The following is a 22,627-nucleotide window of genomic DNA, read 5'->3' as shown; positions in this document are numbered from 1 at the left end:
CAAGGCTAAACAGCCAGTTCTTATGGATACTTTAATCTGGATTCTTTCACTGAGCAAAATTTTCCAACTTAAGAGTCCCATAATTTAAATCTGCAAAATTGAAGCGAGGACTAGAGAAATGGTAAATATAGAAATCTTTACTGTATTCATGTGTTTCCACTGTAACTTTTCCCTTCCTGTTGGTTTTCTTCCCAGGACAATCTTTGTCCCCTGAGGGGTTTGGAGGCTAACTCTGAGGTGCAGACCTTCGAGGTGCTTCTCACTGACCGGACTCGGACCTTCTATGACCGAATCCTCCTCTCATTAACAGAGGTAGCAGATCTTGCAATGTTTTCTTCTTGATTGCTTTTCAGAAACGCTGCACAAGCATCCTTAAGAATGATTTAGCTATCCTTCACAGCAGAGAGACTCAGTGATCCATCTCATAAGGCCCGTTTCCTTCTATGCCACCCTCCAGAGATGAGGGGGCAGGAATTCCACACAGTTGATCTTAGCCAAAAGGCCGAGAAATTCCCAGTGAACATTGTTTGAGTGCACAAAATCTGTCTTGAAACATAAAACATTTTTCTCCTTGGCTATCTGCAAGGGGAAGCTGTGGATGCCACTAATGAAACATGAATTGCAATATTGTGACATCACCTGCCTTTTGTTATGCCCATGGTTTTATGCCTGGACATAAGACGCAAACATTATGATGCAATGACACACATTTTCTCGTGCTGGTGAACTCATAATCCTTTTATCTCTGAGGGCCAGCGAGTCTTTCAAACTTAGCTTAGAAGCGAACCCCATACCATATGGACTAGAAGCTGCTTCTTTGTAATACTTCATATTAAACAAAATTGTTGCAAAAGCAGTTCTGACGCACTTCTGGGGAGAGTAGTGCTAATTAGCAATCACTTATTCATGTTTAGGTGAGGGAGCAGCTAGCCTGAAACAATAAGTAGGAAGCTTCTACCTAAAGGCACAGTAGCTCTGAAATGCCTCCATTCACCCTCATTCAGTGGTGGGGACTGCTGAAAGTTAGAGCTATGAAAAGATCCTGAGACCACTGAGAAAAATGATAAAAAGTGCCAAAAATCTTGGGCATGTTTTTTGTCAAGGGTGATCAGAGAGAAAAATAGCAATTCCCAACTGAACAAAGAAGCATTTAACACTGGATTTATTGTGGCAGAGAGTTTGTGGCCTAAGAGGACCTCTTGAAGCTTGAGTAGCTGACCAGGGGAACAAATGCTCCTATAAATCTATCTAGCTCATTGGGTGTCACGAAACCATGTTATTTTTTTTATTTCTTAGAAGTGAACCCTGGTTGAACTTTCTGAGTTTAGCTCCTTCAAGGAACAGTGGCTGAGTGTAGCCATCCTATTTTCTCACTTTTTACTTCAAACTCTAATTGAAAACTCCCTCTGCAGCTGGAGCACAGGCAGGTGAAAATTGAACTGACATTTCTCCTGCCGAAGGGAAGATCCAAGTAAAATAAATCCATTTTCCCCCCTCCTTTTCACCGGTGCCTACCAGGGGGCAGGTTTGAACTTTTAAAGTCCATGAATGTTCTCCTTGCAGCATCAGAGAGGACTCCAAAGTCGCCCTGATCTTCACGAGCTGAGGCTGAAAGGCTACCATGCGCTGAATTGGTTCCTGGTGTCCTTCTTGGAACACGTGAGTCTTCAGCCACATTTGGCTAAACTCCTTCCAGGGACTTTGCTCGCTCTGTCGCTCTCTGGAGCTGAGCAGCCAGAAAAGAGCTCTAACTATGGTTTGAGGAGAACATTGTCAAGTCCAGGTCAACAGATGCCAAAGATGGTCAACGGGATTCTTAGGTGTGTCAAAGACATTGTGCAAACTGCCCTGTTACAGCCAGTTGGAATTTTACTTTATTATCATTCTCTTTGTCACCAAAACTCTATTCTTTTTTTAAAAATGTATTAGAGTTCATTTTATTAATTTAATTTGTCCCATTTATCACGGCCACCCACTCCAGAAGAATCAAACTCTTTTTGAAACATCCTTGAGGAAGAAGAAAGGAATAATAATAATCATATTGACCAAATAATTGACAAAATCACCATCAGTCAGTTGCAAAAGGCAGCTTGACGTGGAATGTTACATCCCCTGGGGAGACCTTTAAACCCATCAAACAACCACATCTCCCAATCCCAGATCCTTGGGAAGGACTCAGTGGGTGGATAAATGCCAAATCCAATCTAAACATCTGGTTGATGTGCAATGAAGCATAATATAACAGCTCTTATTATGTCTACTCTGAATAAGCTGTTCTCTCTCTAGGACCGTTTCCCTTTTAATCGCTCCTTTCTCTAACCACTTCTCATTCTGTCCCCACCTTTTAGAGATATAAAGATGTGGACTACATAGTGAAGGACAAGTTTTTCTCGGAGAGGGTCATGGACCTGGAATTTCAGGAGCCGGGAGACCTCTCGATTCTCTATAACGGTACCCACCATGCGTCTTCCTATGGGGATCTAGCTCTTAAGCGCTGGCTCCCACGATTCAGGCTGTACCTGGAAGTGAGGTTGAACCCTCAGAATTATCCTCCATGACAGTCTGACCTTGGCTCTGGTGACTTTCTCCTTCAGATGACGGTGCATTGTTCAGCCGGACGCTCTTCTATGGCCACGAATTATTGCTCCTTCTCTTTGAAACCCTCCTGTTCTGCGCTGTGGATTTGGGGGCACAGAATTTTGTGCTCTCAGCGGTTGTTACCTTTGCTGTGCAGAAGGTAAAAGTTTCTAGATAGAGAGGAAATAGTAGGAAAATTCCATTTCTCTTTGTTTTCTTAAAATTACACATGATGTAGCATGAGGAAGATAAGGTTTGCCCCCCCAAAGTTTGCTTTTAATTCATCGGAAGATCAGCTGCAATACCATGTGTGTGTGAGTGATAATGCAACTCCCGGGAGTGTTAAGGGCTTCAATAAGATGTGAGATTGAATCTGGCAATCTGGCCTGAAATGACATGTGTGAATTGAGGAAGCTGTGAGATGATTTTATGTGCAGTCGGCACGCATCCCAGCCAGCCGTGCCCACTGACACAGAGCTGCCAACCCCAGCTTAGCATGGCACTCGGTAAACAGGGCCAGCAGTCTAGCGAGGTGGTTCTCGTCGAGACTTAATCGGCTTTTTCCTGACCATCTTGGAGAGAGGGAAGACGAGGGTCTGCTGCATTGAGGACAAACGGAGGCCCGTCTGTGTTTCAGCTTGTGCAAGTGGCGCGTGACACGCTCGGAAGGCGAAATCTAGCAGAGAAGACCTTGGTGGAAAAACAGTTCCTGATCTGAGAGCCACCACCAAGCCCTTCCACGTGGGAAGAGAAGAAGACCCTGCTGGGCCAGGCTGCCGATGTGCTTGGAAAGAATCCCAGACTTCTCAGCCTGGGAAATTTCATCTTTTAGGGAAGAAAAATGTCTGAATGGTTCTTATTTCTGGGATTCTCATTCAAACAAAGCATGTGAAAGAATGTGTGTGGGGGGGAGTATATTCCCCCCCCCCCGGGCCCTCAAAGACTTGATGCCTCTGCTTGCAAGTTTGGATGGCCATGTGCTTCCGATTGTAGGCCCAGCACGTTCCCTGTAGAATTATAGGGAATCCTCAAATTACAACTGTCTGTTTAGTGACTGTTCCAAGTTACAACGGCACTAAAAATGTGATTTATGACTTTTATGATTTATGACTGAACTGCTGTTATGCTGGCTGGGGAATTCTGGGAGTTGAAGTTCACAAGTCAGTTTGGAGACCCCTGCTCTATAGTGGACTAGAAACCTGCATGCTTGCAAACCCCTATCTTACATGTATGAAAACCAGCTTTTGAAAGTGTGACCTCCATGTACATTTCCCAAATGAAAATAAAAGGATGCACTTGAAAACAAAGGCTTTATTGTGATGCAGGTTTGGGGGTGCAGAACACAGAGATGGTATTGAGTTGGAGGAAAACCTAAAGGGGCAAAGAAAGTTGGCTGAGGAACAAAAAAAAAAGTCTAAATTCACGAATGGAGAAATTCATCAGGGGGTCCTGCTGGCCACCTGCCAGATCTGGGGGTGCTGACTGGTGCTGAACTCTTGGGCCTGCTCTTCTTCAGATCCTTCTTCAGTCTCCACAAATGTCAGTTTCTGGAGCGTGCTGGGGACACTCTAGAGATGGACAAAGAGAACCATAGTGGCATTATGTGACCACAAGCCACGATTGCTGTAATGATCAGCACCAAGGCCGTGGGAGCCATTCCTGCCCCCCCAAACACATCATCTTATGGGCACCCCGTGTTGGTCAACAGCTGTTTTGGGTATCTCCATCACCCCAGGAGGTCAGCTTCCTGACCTGCAATACAGGGAGTCCTTGATCTATGGCCACAATTGAGCCCAAAATTGATGTCGTTAAGTGACACGTTTGTTTTGCCCCATTTTACGACCTTTCTGGCCACAGTTGTTAAGTAAACCATTGCAGTTGTTAGTAACCAGGTCATTAAGTGAATCTGTCTTCCCCATTGACTTTGCTGGTCAGAGGTCACAAAAGGAGATCACGTGACCCCCCCCCCAGGGACACTGCAACCGTCATATATATGAGTCAGCTGCCAAGCATCTGAATTTTGATCATGCAACCCTGGGGATGCTGCAACGGTTGTCAGTGTGAAAAAACAGTCATAAGTCGCTTTTTTCAGTGCTGTCATAACTTTGAACGGTCACTAAATGAACTGTTGTAAGTCGAGGACTGGCTGTACTTGCCTCCTTGACTTGAAGCCACCATCTTAGATCTCAAATGGGGCCTCTTTTCCTCCACCCACAACCTGGTTTTTGTAACCTTGGGTCCAGGCCCACTCGCTCAACCACAAATCAAAGTCTGGGCTGTTGCTGAAGTTAAAATCCCGCCATTTTTCAGGTGTTTCCTTCTCCGGTGGGAAAGGGGCCTGTTGCTCTGCCTCACTCTTGGTCCCTGAGGACCCCTTTGGGGTTTGTCTTGGTGGAGGTTCGGAGTTCAGGTGTCATCGGAGAAGCTTTCCAACGGGCACCACTTCCCACTGCTGTGAAACAGTCCCACTTTCCCCCCCTCCCCACCTGTGGAAAAAGACCCCCAAGGAAAAGCCCCCTCAGGAGGGCTTCTCTTGGGATCTCATGGAGTGGGGAGTCACACTGAGTTTCAAAGAAAAACTAAAGATTCCTTCCGCCAAATTGAATCGGAGTGAATTAAAAATCCAAAAGTATTTTTCTTCACTAGCCTCACCCCAACCCCACCCTTGATCTGGATGGGGCAGTTCTGGCTTGAAAGCTTTAATTGCTAGTTTCCGGGGCCTGGGCTGCAAGGAAAGGCTCTTCTGGGTCTACTCAAGAGCAGGCAATGGGCTCCCAAGTAGGCCTTCCTGCCAGTTGGCCTTTGAAGGGCAGCAGCTGGGGCTGGGCGGAGACCAAAACCAGCTCCAAGCAAACATATATAGGAGCTGCTCTCTTCATTCTTTGGATTGCATTTCTTGGTGGAACCTAAGATTGTTGATGATGGTTTGTTTCCTGGCTCTGGCTCTTGTTCCTTGCCCTTTGGGGTGATGGTTGACTCCTTTTCTTCCATGGTTTATTTTGGCCCTCTGGGTTTCTTCCCTGTGACCCACAGAACCGGGCAGCGTGTGTAGGCTCTACCTACACAATAACTAGTCTTCTTGAACCTCTCTTGGTTTATTGTCCTTTGAATGTCAAAATGCGTCCGTCTGCCCTTTCCTGGGGATTTTCTCTCCCCATAGTCCTTCCTCATCTAAGCCAGGTTTTTCCTCACCTGTGCTCCCGTGGACCATGGAAGGCTGGAGACTGGGTTGGTGGCGGTGGCTGGCTTTGAGTCGGGGAACCTTCCGGAAGCAAGTTGTATTTTTGCTCTGAAATCCTGTGGAGGCAAGAATCGCATTTTGAGGAGACCAGCTGACCTGTTGGAGGGCTCAGTCCCACTGTTCCCTCCAACTGGCTGGGGAATTCTGGGAGTTGAAGTCCACCTAACTTAAGAGTGGCCACGGTTGGGAAACATTGATCTATATCAGGGCTCTTCAAACTTGGCCCTTTTATGACTTGTGGACTTCAACTCCCAGAATGCTGGCTGAGGAATTCTGGGAGTTGAAGTCCACAAGTCATAAAAGGGCCAAGTTTGAAGAGCCCTGATCTATATGTTGGGAAGTTCATAAAAGGTTAAAAAAACACCCAGTAGAGGTTAATAGTTTGGCTGTATTGACTACACGCTTGAACCTATATAACTATAAAGTCTCCTGCTTGAGCAGAGGGTAGGAGTAGAAGACCACCGAGACCCCTTCCAGTCCTATGATGCTATGGTCTAATTTCAAGGAGCCACTGGGTGACTTTGGATCAAGCACTCAAGGTCTCTCCTAGGTTCTTCTGAAGATAAAATGAGGGGGGATCTGCCTTTATACACCCCCCTGATCTTCTTAGAGAGGTGCCACATACAGTAGTCCTCGACTTACAACCACAATTGAGTCCATATTTTCTGTCGTTAAGTGGGACATTTGTTAAATGATTTTTGCCTTGCAGCTGTTAAGTTAGTCACACATCGTTAAGTAAATCTGGCTTCCTCCAATGTCCTGATTTGTCAGAATGTCATAAAAGGGGATCACGTGACCCCGGGACACAGCGACCGTCATAAATATGAGTCAGTTGCCAGGCATCTGAATTTTGATTACTTGACCACAGGGATGCTGAAGAAGTCATAAGTGTGAAAAACAGTCATAAGTCACTTTTTCAGTGCCTTTGTAACTTTGAACGGTCACTTTGAACTGTTGTAAGTCGAGGACTTACCTGTACTGTTTTTTGTTTTTAAATCCCAACCAGGATCAATGTAAACCAGAATGTTTGGCTTCCTTTTGTGCAAATATTGGCAAGGGAAGCTTAGCAGGCACCTTTGTGCTGTTGCAGGACTGACACCCAGGCCCACAAAGCAGCACAACTGAGCCTCTGTCTTTCCCCATCACTTGGTACCTCCAAATCTTTCTCCGCATCGTAGTTTTCCAGAGTTTGGAATGCTTGGGAATAAACCTCCAGAGCTTTTGCATGGAACACCATCTCAATGCCGATGAAATCTAAGAAGATCTTCTGTAAGGTAAAGAAACAGTGCAGCAAAGGGTGAGTCCTGATTTTAATTCCCCTAACAGTTTCTTTCGTAAACAAACGGCTGGCATATTTGGAAGTATCCGTTTTCTTATCTTCACCAGAACTGATCTGAATAAGTCATTTTGGAAGTGCATTTTTCCTCCTAAAGTTCGGAGTGTGATGGGCTTGATAGGAAATTGAAAATTCCACATGACTGCTCTGTAATGGAATATAACCTGTTCTAGCTTAATGCTCCTGTAATCGCAAGGTCAAAATAACAGACTGAAAACAGAGGAAGCCAATTGCAGAAAAATATAAAGCTTCCTTCCTTCCTTCCTTCCCTCCCTCCCTCCCTCCCTCCCTCCTTCCTTCCTTCCTTCCTCCCTCCTCCTTTCTGCAAATCCCACTCCTTACTAGCACTGATGATGTTATCTAGTTGGGTCATGAAATGTCTGCAAGAAACCAACCAAGCGCAGGGAGAACCAAAGACCCCACAGTCCTCCTCCTTCTCCCTCTCACCTTTTCTTTCCTCCGCCTGCTCTTTCTCCTCCCTCCCTCCCTCCCTCCCTCTCCTTCCTTCCTTCCTTCCTTCTTTCCTTCCTTCCTTCCTTCGTCTTTCTTCTCTCTTTTCTCTCTCTTTCTTCCTCTCTCTCTCTCTCTCTCTCATACAACAATCTGATAGAGAACACGGGTATATTTCTTTTCAAATGTTCATCTTTCCTTTTCAATTTCTAAGTTGCAAATTGACAAGACCTCGTTTCCTTTAGCAGCTGCACTAACTTCCTGTTGGTGAAAAGAACTGAAACCAAATATTGAATGTTTTATTCATTTTTTCCAGCAATAATCAAATCCAGTAATAATCAAGTGTTGCAATATGATTAGGTCAATACATTCGGGTTACTTATCGCAATATGGGTTTTTCTCAGTTTTTATGTGAGACCTCACACAGTGGTCTATTGTGCTGTTTTTGTTGCGTTATATGATGTTCCATTCTAATCCTGTGCAGAAGACAATAAAATGCAATATTTGATGTTTTATAAGCTGCCCAGAGTAATTTTGGAGTTGGGCACTCTTAATCAAGAAATTTAAAAAAAAATAAAAATGGTGATAATTTTCAGCAAATAAGATTCCTCTTGGGCTGTTTGCTTGATGTAGGTTGCAATTCTGAGATACAGCTATGATGGGTGTCATGTGTCTGACTAATGAAACACTTCAAAGAACTTTCAGGCATGGTTTAACCTAAAAAGCCTTTATTAGTGTAGAGGAGTGTCAGCACGGCATGGAGAATGCCAAGATCTGAATTTCCCTTCCTTTGCACATAACATTCCAGGCATTTCCCCTCCCCTATTTTGGGGTCATGATTCACATCTTCCAATTAACCTGGAGGGCAAAGATTCACTTCTGTTCCCTTCTGTGGGCTTTTCTCTCCTCTCTCATTCTCATCTGAATTAACTCTAAAAGTACCAGACAGTTCTGCATATTTTGTCAAAGCAAGAATATTCAATATTAGCAGCGCTGACAATGGGTCTATTTAAAAAAAAATACTCTCTTTGTTGCTCTATGTGTTTATATTGTGCATTCTCACAAGGTTGTACCCAGCCCCGTGCATGTTTTAATTTGGAAAAGTTTGGGATCTTAGTCTCCAGCAACCGCACAAATAATTAAGAGTCTTAAAAGCTTTTGAAGCAGCTGCTAAACAGATTACCTGGATATCTTTTAACTTCTGCTTCTGGAACTCATCTACGGTCTCTTCAAGCTGCTGAGTGGTCCGGCTTGCGTCCACCGAAGCTTTGTGTGCTTGAGACTCAACCTAGCCAAAAAGGGATGGAACATGGATGAGATGGTTTCCCGGAACCCAGGGAAGGTGCATCACATCAGCACCACCTTCCCTATCAATGGTACTGAGCAAGAGGGAAAAGGAGCATCTTTTCCTAGTATCTATCTAGATACAAGTAGCTAATTTGGTACAAGGAAGCATCTCAAGAGCTCTCTTTTTTGCGATGGGGCAAAAGCTTGATCTTCTTTCTGAAGACATCCAACAGCCAGGCCTTGTGAGGGCTTCATAAGGAACTTCATCACATCATATAGGGAAGCAGTTGTGGATCAACTCAGCTGTATCTCCTCCTGAGCTCATGAACTTACATGGATGATAGAAAGTATCAGATGGGACAATTCTCCTGGGCCCTCATACAACATCTGGGGAAAATGTGCAGAAGACATACTGTGTGGGAGCACAGCTCAACTACTTTGATTTAGTTCCTGAAAGAAAGGCAAATGCTTTTCATGGACTGATTTGAATCTGAGACTTAGTATCTTGAGGTGTCTTTTGGCCAAGCCTTCTCCAGCCTGGTAGCCCTCTAGAAGTTCTGTCTGGAAATTATAGTAATTGAAAATTCCCATATCTAAAAGGGGCTTAAAGTTAGGGAAGAATAATCTGCCTTATTAGGTGGTCTTTGGATGTTTCTTCTTATTGGAAAAAAGTATTTTCAAAAAGAAATCTCTGAACTTTTCTTGTGGATGTCGCCTTCTTGAACACTGTATCCAGTAGCAGACATTTATTCTGGAGAACGGCTCTTGTATCGGGGGATTCTCACCTGGGTCTTTCTTTTAACAATACTGTTGGGTCTTTGGTGGTCTTCTACAAGGAGAGAAACCTCTTACCTGTGACTGAAGATGATAGTCAAGGCAAAACACTGGATAGGAAACAGAACATTTGAGTATTGAAGCTTTTTTCACAGTAGCAGTTCTGGCTGCGGTGGAGTCAGTCTTACAAGGCTGGGCTAAGCCATGGCTAAAATAAATGGTTTCTTTAGAACAAAATCATACATCATACTTTGCAATGTGCTGGTTCTTTCAGATAGCTCATCACTCTGATCTGGGAGGAGAGGAAGGAACAATAGATCAGAAAGAGGTCTAGTAGTGCTCTTCCAAGTTCCTTCTTTAGGTAACATTGCCTTTGGACCCGTGTCTAGTCTCTCTGAACTAAAACTTACATTTATCAAGCAAAGAGAAGCTACAGAGAGCTCGGGCATTCGGTAGCTTCAACACGAGGGGGCAGCCCTGTCCATGAATCAGTCACAGAGCCCTTAGGAAGATTTGCCTGTTGAGCTTGGGTGGAGAAACAGCAGGAGGAGATATTTCTGGGCTGGGGGAGGCAAAAGAAGGAGTTTGGTCATCTGATCAACGATAATCTGAAGGTTGGAGCCCAGCTGGGTCATTTAGACCCTGAAGAATAGTCTCGGAGATGCCCAGGTTGACTGTTTGCATCGCTTGGAGAGAGAAAACATTTGGTGAAAGGAACGCATAACCACATTTGGAAGAAAGGAAGTGAGGAGCTGTAATTGTGTGGGCGTGTGTCTCCATCTGGCTGTCTGCAGACTGTGTCAAAACATGGGAATGAATCCCAGAGCGAGCAGATTCAAAGCCCATGCTCCAAGCCTTCTCTGATAACCTAGAAATGCTGGATGCTCCTTGCCTGGCCTTTTAGAATTATGGGCACCAGATTTTGATCCTGAAGACCAAACTGAACTGCTCCTCTGTGGAGGGAGGAAGGGGCCAAAAGAGACGTGGCCAACAAGTTGGCATCTGCATTCCAGGATCTGTGAGGATGGGAGGGAAGGAGGTTGTTTCCCCTGCTCCTGAGAATATGATGGTGAAGATGCCAGAGAGATGACCAAGAAGGCATCCAGAATATACTAGACAACCATGAGGCAAAAGAAACAAGCTCAAGGAAAGGAGACAGGAAGAGATTCTGAGTTGGTTCCCCCCTGCCCCTGGGGGGGAAGGAAGGAAGGAAGGAAGGAAGGAAGGAAGGAAGGACTTGCAAGATCCCCCTATTATAACCTGGTGCTTCCCAACTTCATCAGCTTTAAAATGTGAGGACCAAGCTGGCTGGGGAATTCTGGGAGTTGTGGTCCCCACTTCTTAAAGTTGACAAGGCTGGAAAACAGTCAATAAATCTCAGTCAAATAGAATTCATGTCTTCCAGTTGAATCCATTCCTGGTCTGTCTCACCAAGCTGCTAGACTGGCCCTAGCAAAAGAGAACATGTTGGTTTATCAGGTGTTTGCTCCTTTTCCCATCCAACAATGATGGATGATCCATGCCACCATTGGTCTACCTCGCTGTTCTACCGGTCTCCAGGTGTCTTTCTCCCTTTCCCTGGTGTTATTACTTAATTCATGTCCCACCTTTATTTTGTACAACTCAAGACATGCCTAATACTCTCTCCTCCTGTTTTCCCCACAACAAGCAGGTGTTGAATTGTTGAGGTGTGTTGGGTTGAGAGCGAGGGGCTGGCCCCAAAGTTAACCACCTGCCTTCCCTGCCCAGAGGAGAAACAGAATTCACCACCTCCTGGTTTCTAATCTGGTATCTTCACAGCTAACCCCAAATTAGCTCCTACAGCTGCTCGGCCTGCTCTGCCCCCCTCTGAAAGGTTTTCCCAAAGGATTTGCTCTTCAGAGCTGCTACCTTTCGTTTTAGGGTCTCTCTCTCCCTCTCTCCCTCTCCCTCTCCCTCTCCCTCTCCCTCNTCTCTCTCTCTCTCTCTCTCTCTCTCTCTCTCTCTCTCTCTCTCTCTCTCTCTCTCTCTCTGTGCAGGCATTTGGTTCTTCAAATTCCTGCTTAAAATATCTGCAGGAAGAAGTGTGATTAAAAAAAATGTTTTTAATCTCTCAGGATTATCCTGTGGTGTCTTTCCCCAGCAAGATCTTATCCCCCCCCCACCCGGTAGGTTTAATATTTCATGAAAAGAAGGTGACTGCCATTCTCGCTGGCATTTTAAAGGTGTGCATGCTAAGAAGCTGTTTTGATGACAATCCCAGGCCCCAAGGAATTTGCAGGAAAATCTTAAGGTTTTTATCTCTCTGAAGGTGAAGAAGGAGCATTTGACTGGCTTTGCAAAAAACACGCTTGGAGATAGAGGTTACGAAAACAGCTAGTATTTGGGAGGGGTTGAAGTTCTCTCTCTTTTTTGTGTGTGTGCTTAAAAACCTTTCTGTGCCTTCTGCATATATGCAAAGGTTTCCTGATTTCAGCCTAATAACCCTATTCCTCAGCTAAAATCTAGAACAGGGAAAAGCATCTGACTTAACTAGGATCCTGTAGCATATTTTTAATCTCTTGCTTTAGCTTTGTAGCCCTGTGATGTACATAAACATGGAGTGGGGGGGAATTATTTAATTTGCATCTGGATGTAAATGTATTTAATTTTGCATTTCAAATTAAAATGCAAATCCAAAACTTAGTGAACGTGCAGATTGAGACTTCCTCAAAGTATAGCTGCTCAGTTCAACATAATATATTGTAATCTCAAAGGTTGCAAAAAATGCATGTATTTATGAAAATGTGGTACCAAAATATTCCTGCAGAGGAAATGATGGATGAAATTTGAATCACCAGGCAACATTGCAAGCAAAAAAAACAAAAACAAAAAAACCCCCAGCAGTTTGGAAAAAGACACTGTTGTGTGAAGCTTAGGAAAGATTCTTAACTTGGCCAGTTCAGTCGTGGAGCAGAATTGAAAAAGTCCCCACTTGACAACATTTGCAAAAATGAGAAACTACAACCCATGGCTTGTCCATCTGGGCAGGGAGGTTTGGCACCTCTGGGTATTAAACTACGTCCCTGTGGTTTCTCACTTTGCTTCTCTCGGGGCTGCTGGTAGCAATTGAGAGAAATTAATTGTCTATTGGTGTTCCTCAGTTGAGGGACCTTTTCCCCAGCACGTCTGTTTCCAATCCTTTCGGTTGCTTTGTGGATAGTTTTTCGGAAGAAATCATTTTGGCAACACAAACCTCCCTTGGCAAAAAAACAACAACCCAAAACCCATTAAATTGGGCTTTTCTGTAGGATTGTAGTTGGGATTCAGCCAATTGGCACCACTTCAGCAGAACCGGTAGCTAATTTTTTGTTGCCCAGGCCCAGAATGGATTTCTGGAAGCGGCATCCACATAGAGAACCGGTTGTTCACCTGTTTGAATCCCACCACTGATTGTGGGGTGTTGGGGAGACTGGGCTACCTTTGGCCTGGGGTCCTAATGGGAGACTCCCGGACTGGAGGTGGTTGCCGAATCATTGGCAAACTCCACCTCCCCCCTCCCCGCTCTCTGTTCTCCATCCTTCCGTCTTTTTGATGTACAGGTAGTCCTTCAGGCCATAATTGAGCCTGAATTTTCTGTTGCTAAGTGAGACATTTGTTAAGTGAGTTTTGCCCCCTTCTACGACCTTCCTTTGCCACAGTTGTTCAGTGAATCCCTGCACTTGTTAAGTTAGTAATACGGTTGTTGAGTGAATCCGGCTTCCCCACTGACTTTGCTTATCAGAAGGTCAGGGGGATCACGTGACCCAGGATACTCAACCGTCATAAATATGAGCCAGTTGCAAAGTGTCTGAATTTTGATCACGTGACTTTTGCGATTCTGCATCAGTCATAAGTGTGAAAAACAGTCACTAAGGGAATTGTAATAAGTCAAGGAGTACCTGTGTTATTTGCATGTTCCTTTTTTATTACCTATTTTATGGGTTTGATTATTTTACTTCTGTTTCTGTTTCATTTTCTTCCTTTTCATTATTGGGAGCTGCCTAGAGAGCCCCATGGAGAGATAGGTGGCAAATAAATTTAAATAAATAAATAAATCAGTGTTTCTCAAGTTTAACTCCCAGAATTCCCCAGCCAGCTGAAGTCCACACATCTTCAAACTGTCAAGGTTGAGAAACACTGAAATTGTTCATCATCATCATCATCATCATCATCATCATCATCATCATCATCATGTTTTGCAGAAGCCCAAGAAGAAATTGACCCAGTTATGTTCAGCCAAGGATACAATCATATGCTGATTGGAGGGTGACCTCTGTCTGGTTTTCTCCAGCTTCTCTAGCTGCTTTATTTCATTCTTCCGGGCTTTGCTGAACTTTTTAATCTCGGCCTGTCGAAGGCAAGGAAGAAAAATCTGTTTGGCCCCAAAGAGCTGAAAACATTTTATGCAGCTCTATATACCTGAGTAGTGTCTTTGCAGATTGACATGTTGGGCAAACCTGGTTTGTAAGCCCAGGCTTTGTAGTTTGCTGAGTTGTGTGAATTCAAGCAGCTCTAGTTGATTCAAGAAAAGTGGGGAAGAAAACCATGGCAAGAAAGGAACTGTGGTTTGGAGCGTAGGGCCAAAGTCAATGGAAAGTACCCGGGAGACGAGAATATTTGTGGCTCAGAATTGAACTGTGGCATCCTTGGTGCTCTCTGAGCTCGCTTGTTTTCTTGCAGATGTTTCATTACCCAAACTAGGGGACATCATCAGTGTCAGAAGGGAGTGGGTATGTGGAGAGGAGGAGGAGGAGGAGCAGGAGGATCACAGGGACCTTTATGCTCTCTGAGCTTGCTTGTTTTCTTGCAGATGTTTCATGACCTGATGATGTTACCTAGTTTGGATAGTGAAACATCTGCCCCAAAACAACCAAACTCAGAGAGCACCAAGGACCCCATAGTCTTCCTCATCCTCCTCTCCACAAACCTCACTCTTTCTATCACTGATGATGTTACCTAGTTGGGTTATGAAACATCTGCAAGAAAACAAGCTCAGAGAGCATCAAGAACTTACATATTCCCTAGACAGAAAACTGAACTAACTGCTATCACCAGTTAAAGTGACACCAGCAAATAAGGTTGTCGTGCCCATTTTGCAGCTATGTCCTACCCGTTGTGGCCCTTCAGCTTGGCAACCCCAAAAGGTTGCCCATCTGCTTTGTAGGCAATTGAGAAAACCAGGAGCTTTCCCCCATAGAGTAGAGGTGTAGCTGCTTAGTTCCCATCTGGCATCGATGGCCAAAGCTGTGAAGACTTCATGGACAGAAGATTGAAATGATGACATTTCATCACTATCACCCCTCCCTCCCTAGACCTTCTGATTAAGCAGGGTAGGGGAAATGCCCTGAGCGATGCATCTAGCTCAGCTGTCCATTTGGGCCGTGGTTCTGCTGTTGTCAGCTCGGTGCTAAAAAAAAGAGAGGTGAATTCCTTACCTTGGCTTGTTTGATGAGGACGCCATACACCTTGAGGGGCTCCACGACCTTCTGTTCCAGCCTCTCCACCTAAAGGAGAAATTGCCTTGGCCACTATTCAAAGGTCGCTGTCCACCGGCGGACACTCCTGAGCGATGTCCTGCTGAAGAAATGGCTCGGCAGTTGGCTCACAGCCTCTCTGCACTGCAGCTTGCTACTTAACAGCTGCACTCCAGATGTGTCACGGCAAGAATTAGCGGGAACTTTGGGAGTCGTGGTCAGAACTGTCTAGAATCATATTGCTCAACACTGGCCACTTTAAGACAAGTGGACTTTGACTCCCAGAATTCCCCAGCCACGCTGGGTGGGGAATTCTGGGAGTTGGAAGTCCACAAGTCTTAAAGTTGCCAGGTTTGGAGCCATATTGCTCAACTTTGGCTACTTTAAGATGGGTGGACTTCAACTCCCAGAAGGCTAGGAAGGGAAGAGAAGATCACAAACCAGGGATTAGCAGAATTCTCTTATCTACATTGACCTTCCTGGTATAACAACCTTTGTACCCCAGTTGTTGGCTTTGTAATCATCCACCCCATATCTGTCTGCTCATTCTTGGAAACAGGGTGCACACTTGGAGTAATAGCATACAGGCAGAAATCAGTGGAACCCTTTCATCATCTCCTAAAATAAATCAACATCCCTCCATCCCATGTCATATCCATGTTGGTCCGTATTCTTTCCTTCAATTTTTGTAGAGGATGAATGTTCCCTTAGGGCAGGGGTCTTCAAACTTGGCCCTTTTATGACTTGTGGACTTCAACTCCCAGAATTCCTCAGCCAGGCACGTGTGCCTGGCTGAGGAATTCTGGGAGCTGAAGTCCACAAGTCATAAAAGGGCCAAGCTTGAAGACCCCTGCCTTAGGGGCTCAGACCTGTTGTCCATGGGTGTGACATACAGAAGGGATTTCTATCACCAAATTCACCTCTGCTTGTCTGTAGTCCTGCACTTTGGCCAGATCCTCAGCAAAAGTCTTCACCGTCGTTCGCAGCTCAGGATTCTCCGTGTTGGCGTAATCAATGAGCTTTTTCACCAAAACGTCAGACTTGTCCCGAAGTTTGGCAGTCTTGCGGGTATAAGCAGCCATCAGGCTGCAAAAGCTGCCGAAGTATTTCTCGGCATTAGCAATTGTGCTCTCCATGATCTGCACTTGGGTGTCTCTGGAACGGAGGAACAAGAAGTCATTTCCCTTTTTAACTTGGGTTCCTCTGAAACAGGAAGCCATTTCTTTCAAAAATTAAAAAATCGAATTCTAGAAATTACATTCTTAGCTCCGTGGGGCCAATGTCAATCACCTATCGTCCCCATCGGTAATAAAGGCATCCCAGAGACTTCCACCAGAGCTTCAGCCTCCCACCCTCAGATCTTCCTGCTTGCACAGAAAATTCTGAATCTCTCCAACAAGCAATGCTTAACCCTGATTGCAAGAGGGAATCTTTCTAATTAGAGTAACCCCCCCCCCCCATATACCTGAAAAGAATGACATTCATGTTTGCACGGGAACTTAGCCGGCCTCTGCAGTCTTTCCAGCAGTGAACACGGTGAACGGAGAGCTGCACCCTTGTCTCCTTAGGTGCTGCTCCTGACCTGGTTGGTATGGAAACCCATCAACAAAGATTTCCCCAAGGGAAAAGGAGTGGTTTCCTGGTTTCCATGGATCACAGATTCTTGAAAGCAGATAATTTACGAAGCTGAGGTGGACTGAATGTTTGTTTAAGCCAGTCTGGCACCATGTGGATCAACCTCCTGGAGATTAACCCTGCTGGGGTTGGGGTTTTTTTTAGTTCTGCTTGACTTTGTCGGCTATTGACCAGTAGGGGAGTTCCATCTTGGTTCCCTTTTGTGGGTTTTCTTCTAGATGGCCTCCGGCGTTGAGCAGTGAGTTGTTTTCAATAAATATTTGTAGCTCAGGGTTGGAACGAGGGGTCCTTGACGATCTCTGAGCTTGGTGGTTTTCTTGCGGATGTTTCATGACCCAACTAGGGAAAATCATCAGTGCTACGGAGTTGTTTTAAAAGGTACAAGGTCTCAAGGAAGCAAAATAGAGCAGAGGGAATGTTAAAAGTAGCAATGGAAAATCTCCATTTGGGGGAAAGATTGGGTTCACAAGATAGGAGGAATTCTGGGAGCTGAAGTCCACAAGTCATAAAAGGGTTAAGCTTGAAGACTCCTGCCTTAGTGGCTCAGACCTGTTGTCCGTGGGTGTGACATACAAAAGGGATTTCTATCACCAAATTCACCTCTGCTTGTCTGTAGTCCTGCACTTTGGCCAGATCCTCAGCAAAAGTCTTCACCGTCTTCACAGCTCAGGATTCTCCGTGTTGGCGTCTCTCTCTCTCTCTCTCTCTCTCTCTCTCTCTCTCTCTCTCACACACACACACACACACACACACACACACACACACACACACACACACACACACACAGCCATGTCAGCTCAACTCCAACCACTCTGGGGCCAGAAGAGGGCGGTGGAGAGCTTTCCGTGCAGTGGTGGTGATGATGACTTTTTCATGGCACAAATTGTGGGTAAAACTAAGGCTGGAAGGTCGCTCCCCTCCCCCCCTCCAAGAATTGGCCTATGCATGGCTGACTGTCGGCCAGGTGTCAAACACGGATATTTAAAAGGATTTGTAGGAGGAGAGCCTTGCAGAAAATCTGGAGTAGTCACTAGCATCTTTTTCAAACACATTTGATTCAAGGACTTCCGTCTTTATAGTCAGCAGCAATCCAACTCAACTCGAAGGAGCCTGCCCCTTTTTAGTTCCCTGGGTGCCATTTTAGGACAAGGAATGTGCCCTGTTCTCAGAGGTCCAGCCATGCCCAAATCCTGGGGAAGATGCTACTGTAACTCCTGGCTGGGACCTTCTGTTCCCAACCCCTCGTCTTACCCCAAGACTCAAAGGGAAGTTGCAGCTGAGTCTAGATTGGAAGAAAGGTCCTGGATGCTTGCAGTTTATCTGCTAATCTCACTCTTGTCCACTGAGAACAGAAACAGTTCCTCCTTACAAAAACAATCAAGCTGAAAACAATACCCTAATCAAGGAACTGCCAAGGAGAAAAACCCCACCCCACCGATGTGGGCAGAGCAGATAAACGGGGAACAAACCCCACACTCGCCAGCACTGATGAGGTCCCCTAGTTGGGTCTGCAAGAAAACAACCAAGCTCAGAGAGCACCAAGGACCCCACAGTCTTCCTCTTCCTCCTCTTCCTCCATTCCACCAACCCCGTTCTCTTCTAGCACTGATGATGTTCCCTAATCATGAAACGTCTGCAACAAAACCAGCAAGCTCAGGGGACGCCCAGGACCACACAATTCAACCCTGAGCTACACATATTCCCTTCTATTGGAGCTTCTAGTCAGCTCAGTGCTGAATTATGTGAGCCAATATCCAAGGTTCCCTGAGGTTGAGACTCTGACAAACTTCCCAAAACTGGAGCTCTGCGATGCGGGAAATGCCTTATTGGTGTCACTGGCCTGTTTGAAAAGTCAGTTGAAGAAAAACTGTTTCCATTTCTTCCATATTGCAAGAGAGGAAGAGAGCAAGAGAGGAGAAGGTTCCTCTCGCCACTCTGGATTCCCAAAGGCTTGCCTAGTTTTGTTTAAAGGGCAAAGTTCCAGTTAGTTCTTGACTACTGGCTGAAACCCTTGCCCCCCTGTTTTGTGTATGCCAGGCCGGACTTCTTGAGAGGCTGCGGGTGTGCATGCACACATTCACACACACACACACACATAGCGTTGAGCCATTCTGTATGTGCACAGCCTCCAAAATCAGTCAAAGAAGAAAATGTTTTAAAACTACAAACTACAAAAGGATCGCTCAGCGTTGCTGATATCCTTGGGCAGAACGTCCTGGGGAATGCTTATGTCTGCAGAATGAAGATTCCGATTGCTGATGTGGGTTTACCGCATCTTAAATCCGGCATCTTGGAGAAAATGGGGCCTGTTTCTTCTTGTGAGTTGCAGAACCCCCAGCCTGCTTGGTTTTCAGCAACACAATCCAAGGGTTGTTTCTATGTGCCTGGGGAGATTCTATCTTCAAACATCTTAGAAACATATTATTTTAAAAAAAATAGTCTGGTTTATAAGGCAAACAGAATTTCAGCAAGTCAGGAGATACTCTTTGTGGGCAATTTAGACTCATGGAAACAACCGAGGGCAAAGTCGGAGGGAAGCCACCAGTTTAAAGTGGTTATCTTCTCAAAACTTTCCCTTCTGCCTGTGTCTGTCCCAGTCTGCCAACAAATTTTAGTTTGTTAGAAAAAATGTAAGGTTTTTCTGAAGTTTTTTATATGCCCCAATAGCTCTCTGCATAGACTTCTTGCAGTGAATTTGAGAGAATCAAGACCGACTGTTCTGGGGAAACTGAGGGCTGTACTGATGATCTTATCAAAGTTATGAAAACTGGTGTCTTTTCACTGGATTCTGCTGGTACCCCATGCTGATACTCAGTTTGCTGATCTCAACTGGAGGATCCTGCAGAGAACGCAGAACCATCAAGAGGTTTTAGAGCAGTTCCCATGTGGCCCAACCCCCATGGCCAATGACCCAGGATGATGGAATTTGAAAGCCTCTGGATGAGGAATCAGACTCATGAGAGAGATGGCTTTCTTTGATCATTCTTTGATGAATTGAAGAGAGATAGGTAAGATCTACAACTCCAAATGTTGATGAACCACCACTCCGGAGCATCAGAATTGGAAGCGACCTTGGAGGTCTTCTAGTCAGGAAGTCGGACTAGAAGACCTCCAAGTTCCCTTCCAACTCTGATGATGTTCCAATTGGATTGCTCCTGAGTCATGTTACTTTAGGCACAGGGGTGGCACTGGGCTTGAAGATCTCGGTATGTAATTCAGGAACAATTGGAGAGCCACAACCTGATCTCGGCATTAAATTGGTGGACAGTCATGACCACCAAAACCTGAAAAATCTCTTCGGCAGAAGAATCGTCCCTGGCAGAATTTATCTTGTGAAGCGAAGCTGCTGCAAATTGCTGATTTGCTGTCTGCCCAAGGAAGCAGACCTCAGCGAAGACTTTGGCAGTGCTCAGCAGGTAAAAGGTTTGTGTGCATGGAGGTGTCCAAGGGTAAAAATCAATCCAGCTGGAAGGAAGGAAAGCAAACAAAAGCAGAGGGCTCTTTCATTCTCCTTTTCTGGGAGGAATAACTGCAAAGCTCAGCGGTTTAGTGTTCCCCGTGCTCAGGTATTTGCAAAGCAAGACCGGTTAGAAAGCAGAAAAGAGGCAGGCAACAGCGCAATCACCTGGCAGCCAATTTGGGAAACGGGCAAGAGAAAGGGCATTTACAGATGGGAAGCTTGGGTAACTGGTTTCTCTCCTTTAGGGCAAGCGTCTCCAACCTTGGCAACTTTAAGACTTGTGGACTTCAACTCCCAGAATTCCCCAGCCAGCCAGCCTGCCTAACCCTAACCCTAACCCAGCCCTGGCTAGGGAATTCTGGGAGTTGAAGTCCACAAGTCTTAAAGTTGCCAGGCTGGCTGGGGGGTTCTGGGAGTTGAAGTCCACAAGTCTTTTTTTTTAAGTTTTTATTGATTTTTTTGATACAGTTCAAAAGTACTTATTCAACAAACGTGTTGTCTGAGTTTATCATTCCCTAATACAAATTAAATTCCTAATCCCTTAGGGAATTCTAGAGTTGAAGTCCACAAGTTGCCAGGCTGGCTGGGAGATTCTGGGAGTTGAAGCCCACAAGTCTTAAAGTTGCCAAGGTTGAGAAACTCCGGCTTAGATGAATGCTGCCTTCTCCTCCTGTCCTGTTGCCCCCTCCCAAAAAAGATCCGGTGGGCTGCCCTTCTGTCTAAATCCACATCTGCTGGTGGTGGGCAGTGCTGAAGCCTGGCTTGCAGGTGTCCTTCCTGGAAAGGGATGCAGCTGTAAATAGACAAGGCACCCGGACTCCCTTTGAAGAACATCCAAAAATGCCATCAGCAGCTGGGGCAGAAACCGGCCTCCGTGTGGGAGGAGGGAGGAAAAGGCTATTTTAAGGCTGTGTTTATACAACACCCTTAACTTGGTGATGGAATTAACTCACCCCAAAATGACCCCAGAGGGAAAATCAGCCAAGATTTGCTTTTGGGACCTGCTGGGTTCCTTCCCTTCTATCAAGAAAACTTTATTGAAACTGAGATGTGTGTTTTTGGCAGAAGGAGGGCCTCAAAAGTGCAGTGTGTGTGTGTGTGTGTGTGGGGAGTCCTGTTTGCTCAACTCCCATGCCTGCCCCCTTTTTTGGCTGCCTTTTTTTTGTTTGTTTGACAGCCACTGTAGCACAGAATGTCTCTGAGAACTCTCTGCCAAGCCCAGCACGGGGCGTCCACACGCCTGCTTTGGCACATGATGCCAGGAAGACCTGTGTGACCTCTCCGTGTTGAGTAAGTTGTGTTTTTGTGATCTGTTCTTCAACACCTGGGAAGGCTCTTGAAATGGCTGGCTGGCTGGCTGGCTGGCTCAGCGGGGCCCCAGCAAAAGGGAAGGACCAGGTTGCTTACAAAAGACGCCTCTGAAAAAAACGCTTGCTTTGAAGCTACCCAGCTGTCCAGGGCTTGGCTTGTTTGTTTGTTTGTTTGTTTGTTTTGCAAGGAAGGGGATCCCTTTCCTGGAGAAGGCCCTATAACTCATCTGGCCACAGTTATGTTGATGGGCTCAGAAGCTGAGCAAGAAATATGAGGGTAATTTAAACTTTGAAGAAGTTGAACCAGAAGAATTTCAAAGGGAGGGCTTTCAAGAAAATGGACTTGAAATGTTTGGCCACCCTGGAAATCGTAGCCTGTGGTTCCTGAACTGGAAACCAGCTGCCCAGAATTGTTCCTTACAAGATGGGCACCAAACAAATCCAACAAATAATTAAATAAATAAACAAAGCAGACCTCTGGACAGTGTAGCAAGAGACAGAAGCATGCGAATTCTGCATTGGCTCTGCCTGGCAAGCGTGCCCCTTTTCCTACAAGATTACAGATAAGCAGGAGGTTCCCTCTTTGCATCATAAGTTGCCCAGGGAAAAACAAGTGATCACATGAAGGACTGTCCAATTGCCAGCATAATCATGCCAGGAATTTCAAATGGGCTAAATAATCTCTCAGGGTGAGGGCCATATCTTAGAGAATGCCATATCTACAGGAGGATCTGAGCAAACTGGAACACTGGGCGCTATCTAACAAAATGAAATTCAATGGTGAAAAAAGCAAGGTTCTACATTTAGGCAAGAAAAACCAAATGTACAGGTATAGTATAGGGGGTACCTTGCTCAATAGTAACAACTGTGAGAGGGACCTCGGAGTCCTAGTGGACAATCCCTTAGATAGGAGCCAGCCGTGTGCTGCAGCTTCCAAAAAAGCCAACACTGTTAGGCTGCATTAACAGAGGGATAGAATCAAGATCACGTGAAGTATTAATACCACTTTACAATGCCTTGGTAAGGCCACACTTGGAATACTGCATCCAGTTTTGGTCACCACGATGTAAAAAAGATGTTGAG

General features: G+C 45.4%; 2 protein-coding genes across 2 annotated transcripts in view; one reads left to right on the top strand and one right to left on the bottom strand.

Annotated features, from left to right (window-relative positions):
- LOC107292884 (meckelin) overlaps positions 1-3,880 on the top strand; it is a 15,883-nt gene extending 12,003 nt beyond the window's left edge. Inside the window, exons 20-24 of the mRNA XM_015822010.1 lie at positions 196-312; positions 1,564-1,659; positions 2,349-2,451; positions 2,595-2,737; positions 3,215-3,880. Of these exons, the coding sequence (XP_015677496.1) occupies positions 196-312; positions 1,564-1,659; positions 2,349-2,451; positions 2,595-2,737; positions 3,215-3,295 (540 nt within the window). The 3' untranslated portion in view covers positions 3,296-3,880. The remainder of the gene's footprint in view (positions 1-195; positions 313-1,563; positions 1,660-2,348; positions 2,452-2,594; positions 2,738-3,214) is intronic.
- FAM92B (family with sequence similarity 92 member B) lies at positions 3,869-16,732 on the bottom strand. Its single transcript, XM_015822018.1, has 9 exons — positions 16,605-16,732; positions 16,060-16,294; positions 15,101-15,169; positions 13,912-14,013; positions 9,744-9,749; positions 8,788-8,892; positions 6,972-7,085; positions 5,770-5,874; positions 3,869-4,145 (listed from the first exon to the last, which is right to left on the bottom strand). The coding sequence occupies exons 1-9, from the start codon at positions 16,622-16,624 to the stop codon at positions 4,017-4,019; spliced, it is 885 nt and encodes a 294-aa protein (XP_015677504.1). The 5' UTR covers positions 16,625-16,732; the 3' UTR covers positions 3,869-4,016.
- Positions 16,733-22,627: the final 5,895 nt, after the last annotated feature.

The sequence above is a fragment of the Protobothrops mucrosquamatus genome, unplaced genomic scaffold (assembly GCF_001527695.2).
Source record: "Protobothrops mucrosquamatus isolate PMUCROS unplaced genomic scaffold, P.Mucros_1.0 scaffold1445, whole genome shotgun sequence".
Classification (NCBI taxonomy): domain Eukaryota; kingdom Metazoa; phylum Chordata; class Lepidosauria; order Squamata; family Viperidae; genus Protobothrops; species Protobothrops mucrosquamatus.
The sequence above is the reverse complement of the archived record's forward strand: the minus strand, read 5'-3'. Positions and strand labels throughout refer to the sequence as shown.

Bases quoted from the DNA above. Each gene is read 5' to 3' on its own strand.
- FAM92B (XM_015822018.1), bottom strand. From the start codon at position 16,624: ATGAATGTCATTCTTTTCAG. The intron at 14,014-15,100 runs GTAAGGAATTCA...TGCCTTCGACAG, and splicing joins TCCTCATCAAACAAGCCAAG to GCCGAGATTAAAAAGTTCAG. The intron at 4,146-5,769 runs GTGAGGAAAAAC...GTCCATCTCTAG, and splicing joins CATGGTCCACGGGAGCACAG to AGTGTCCCCAGCACGCTCCA.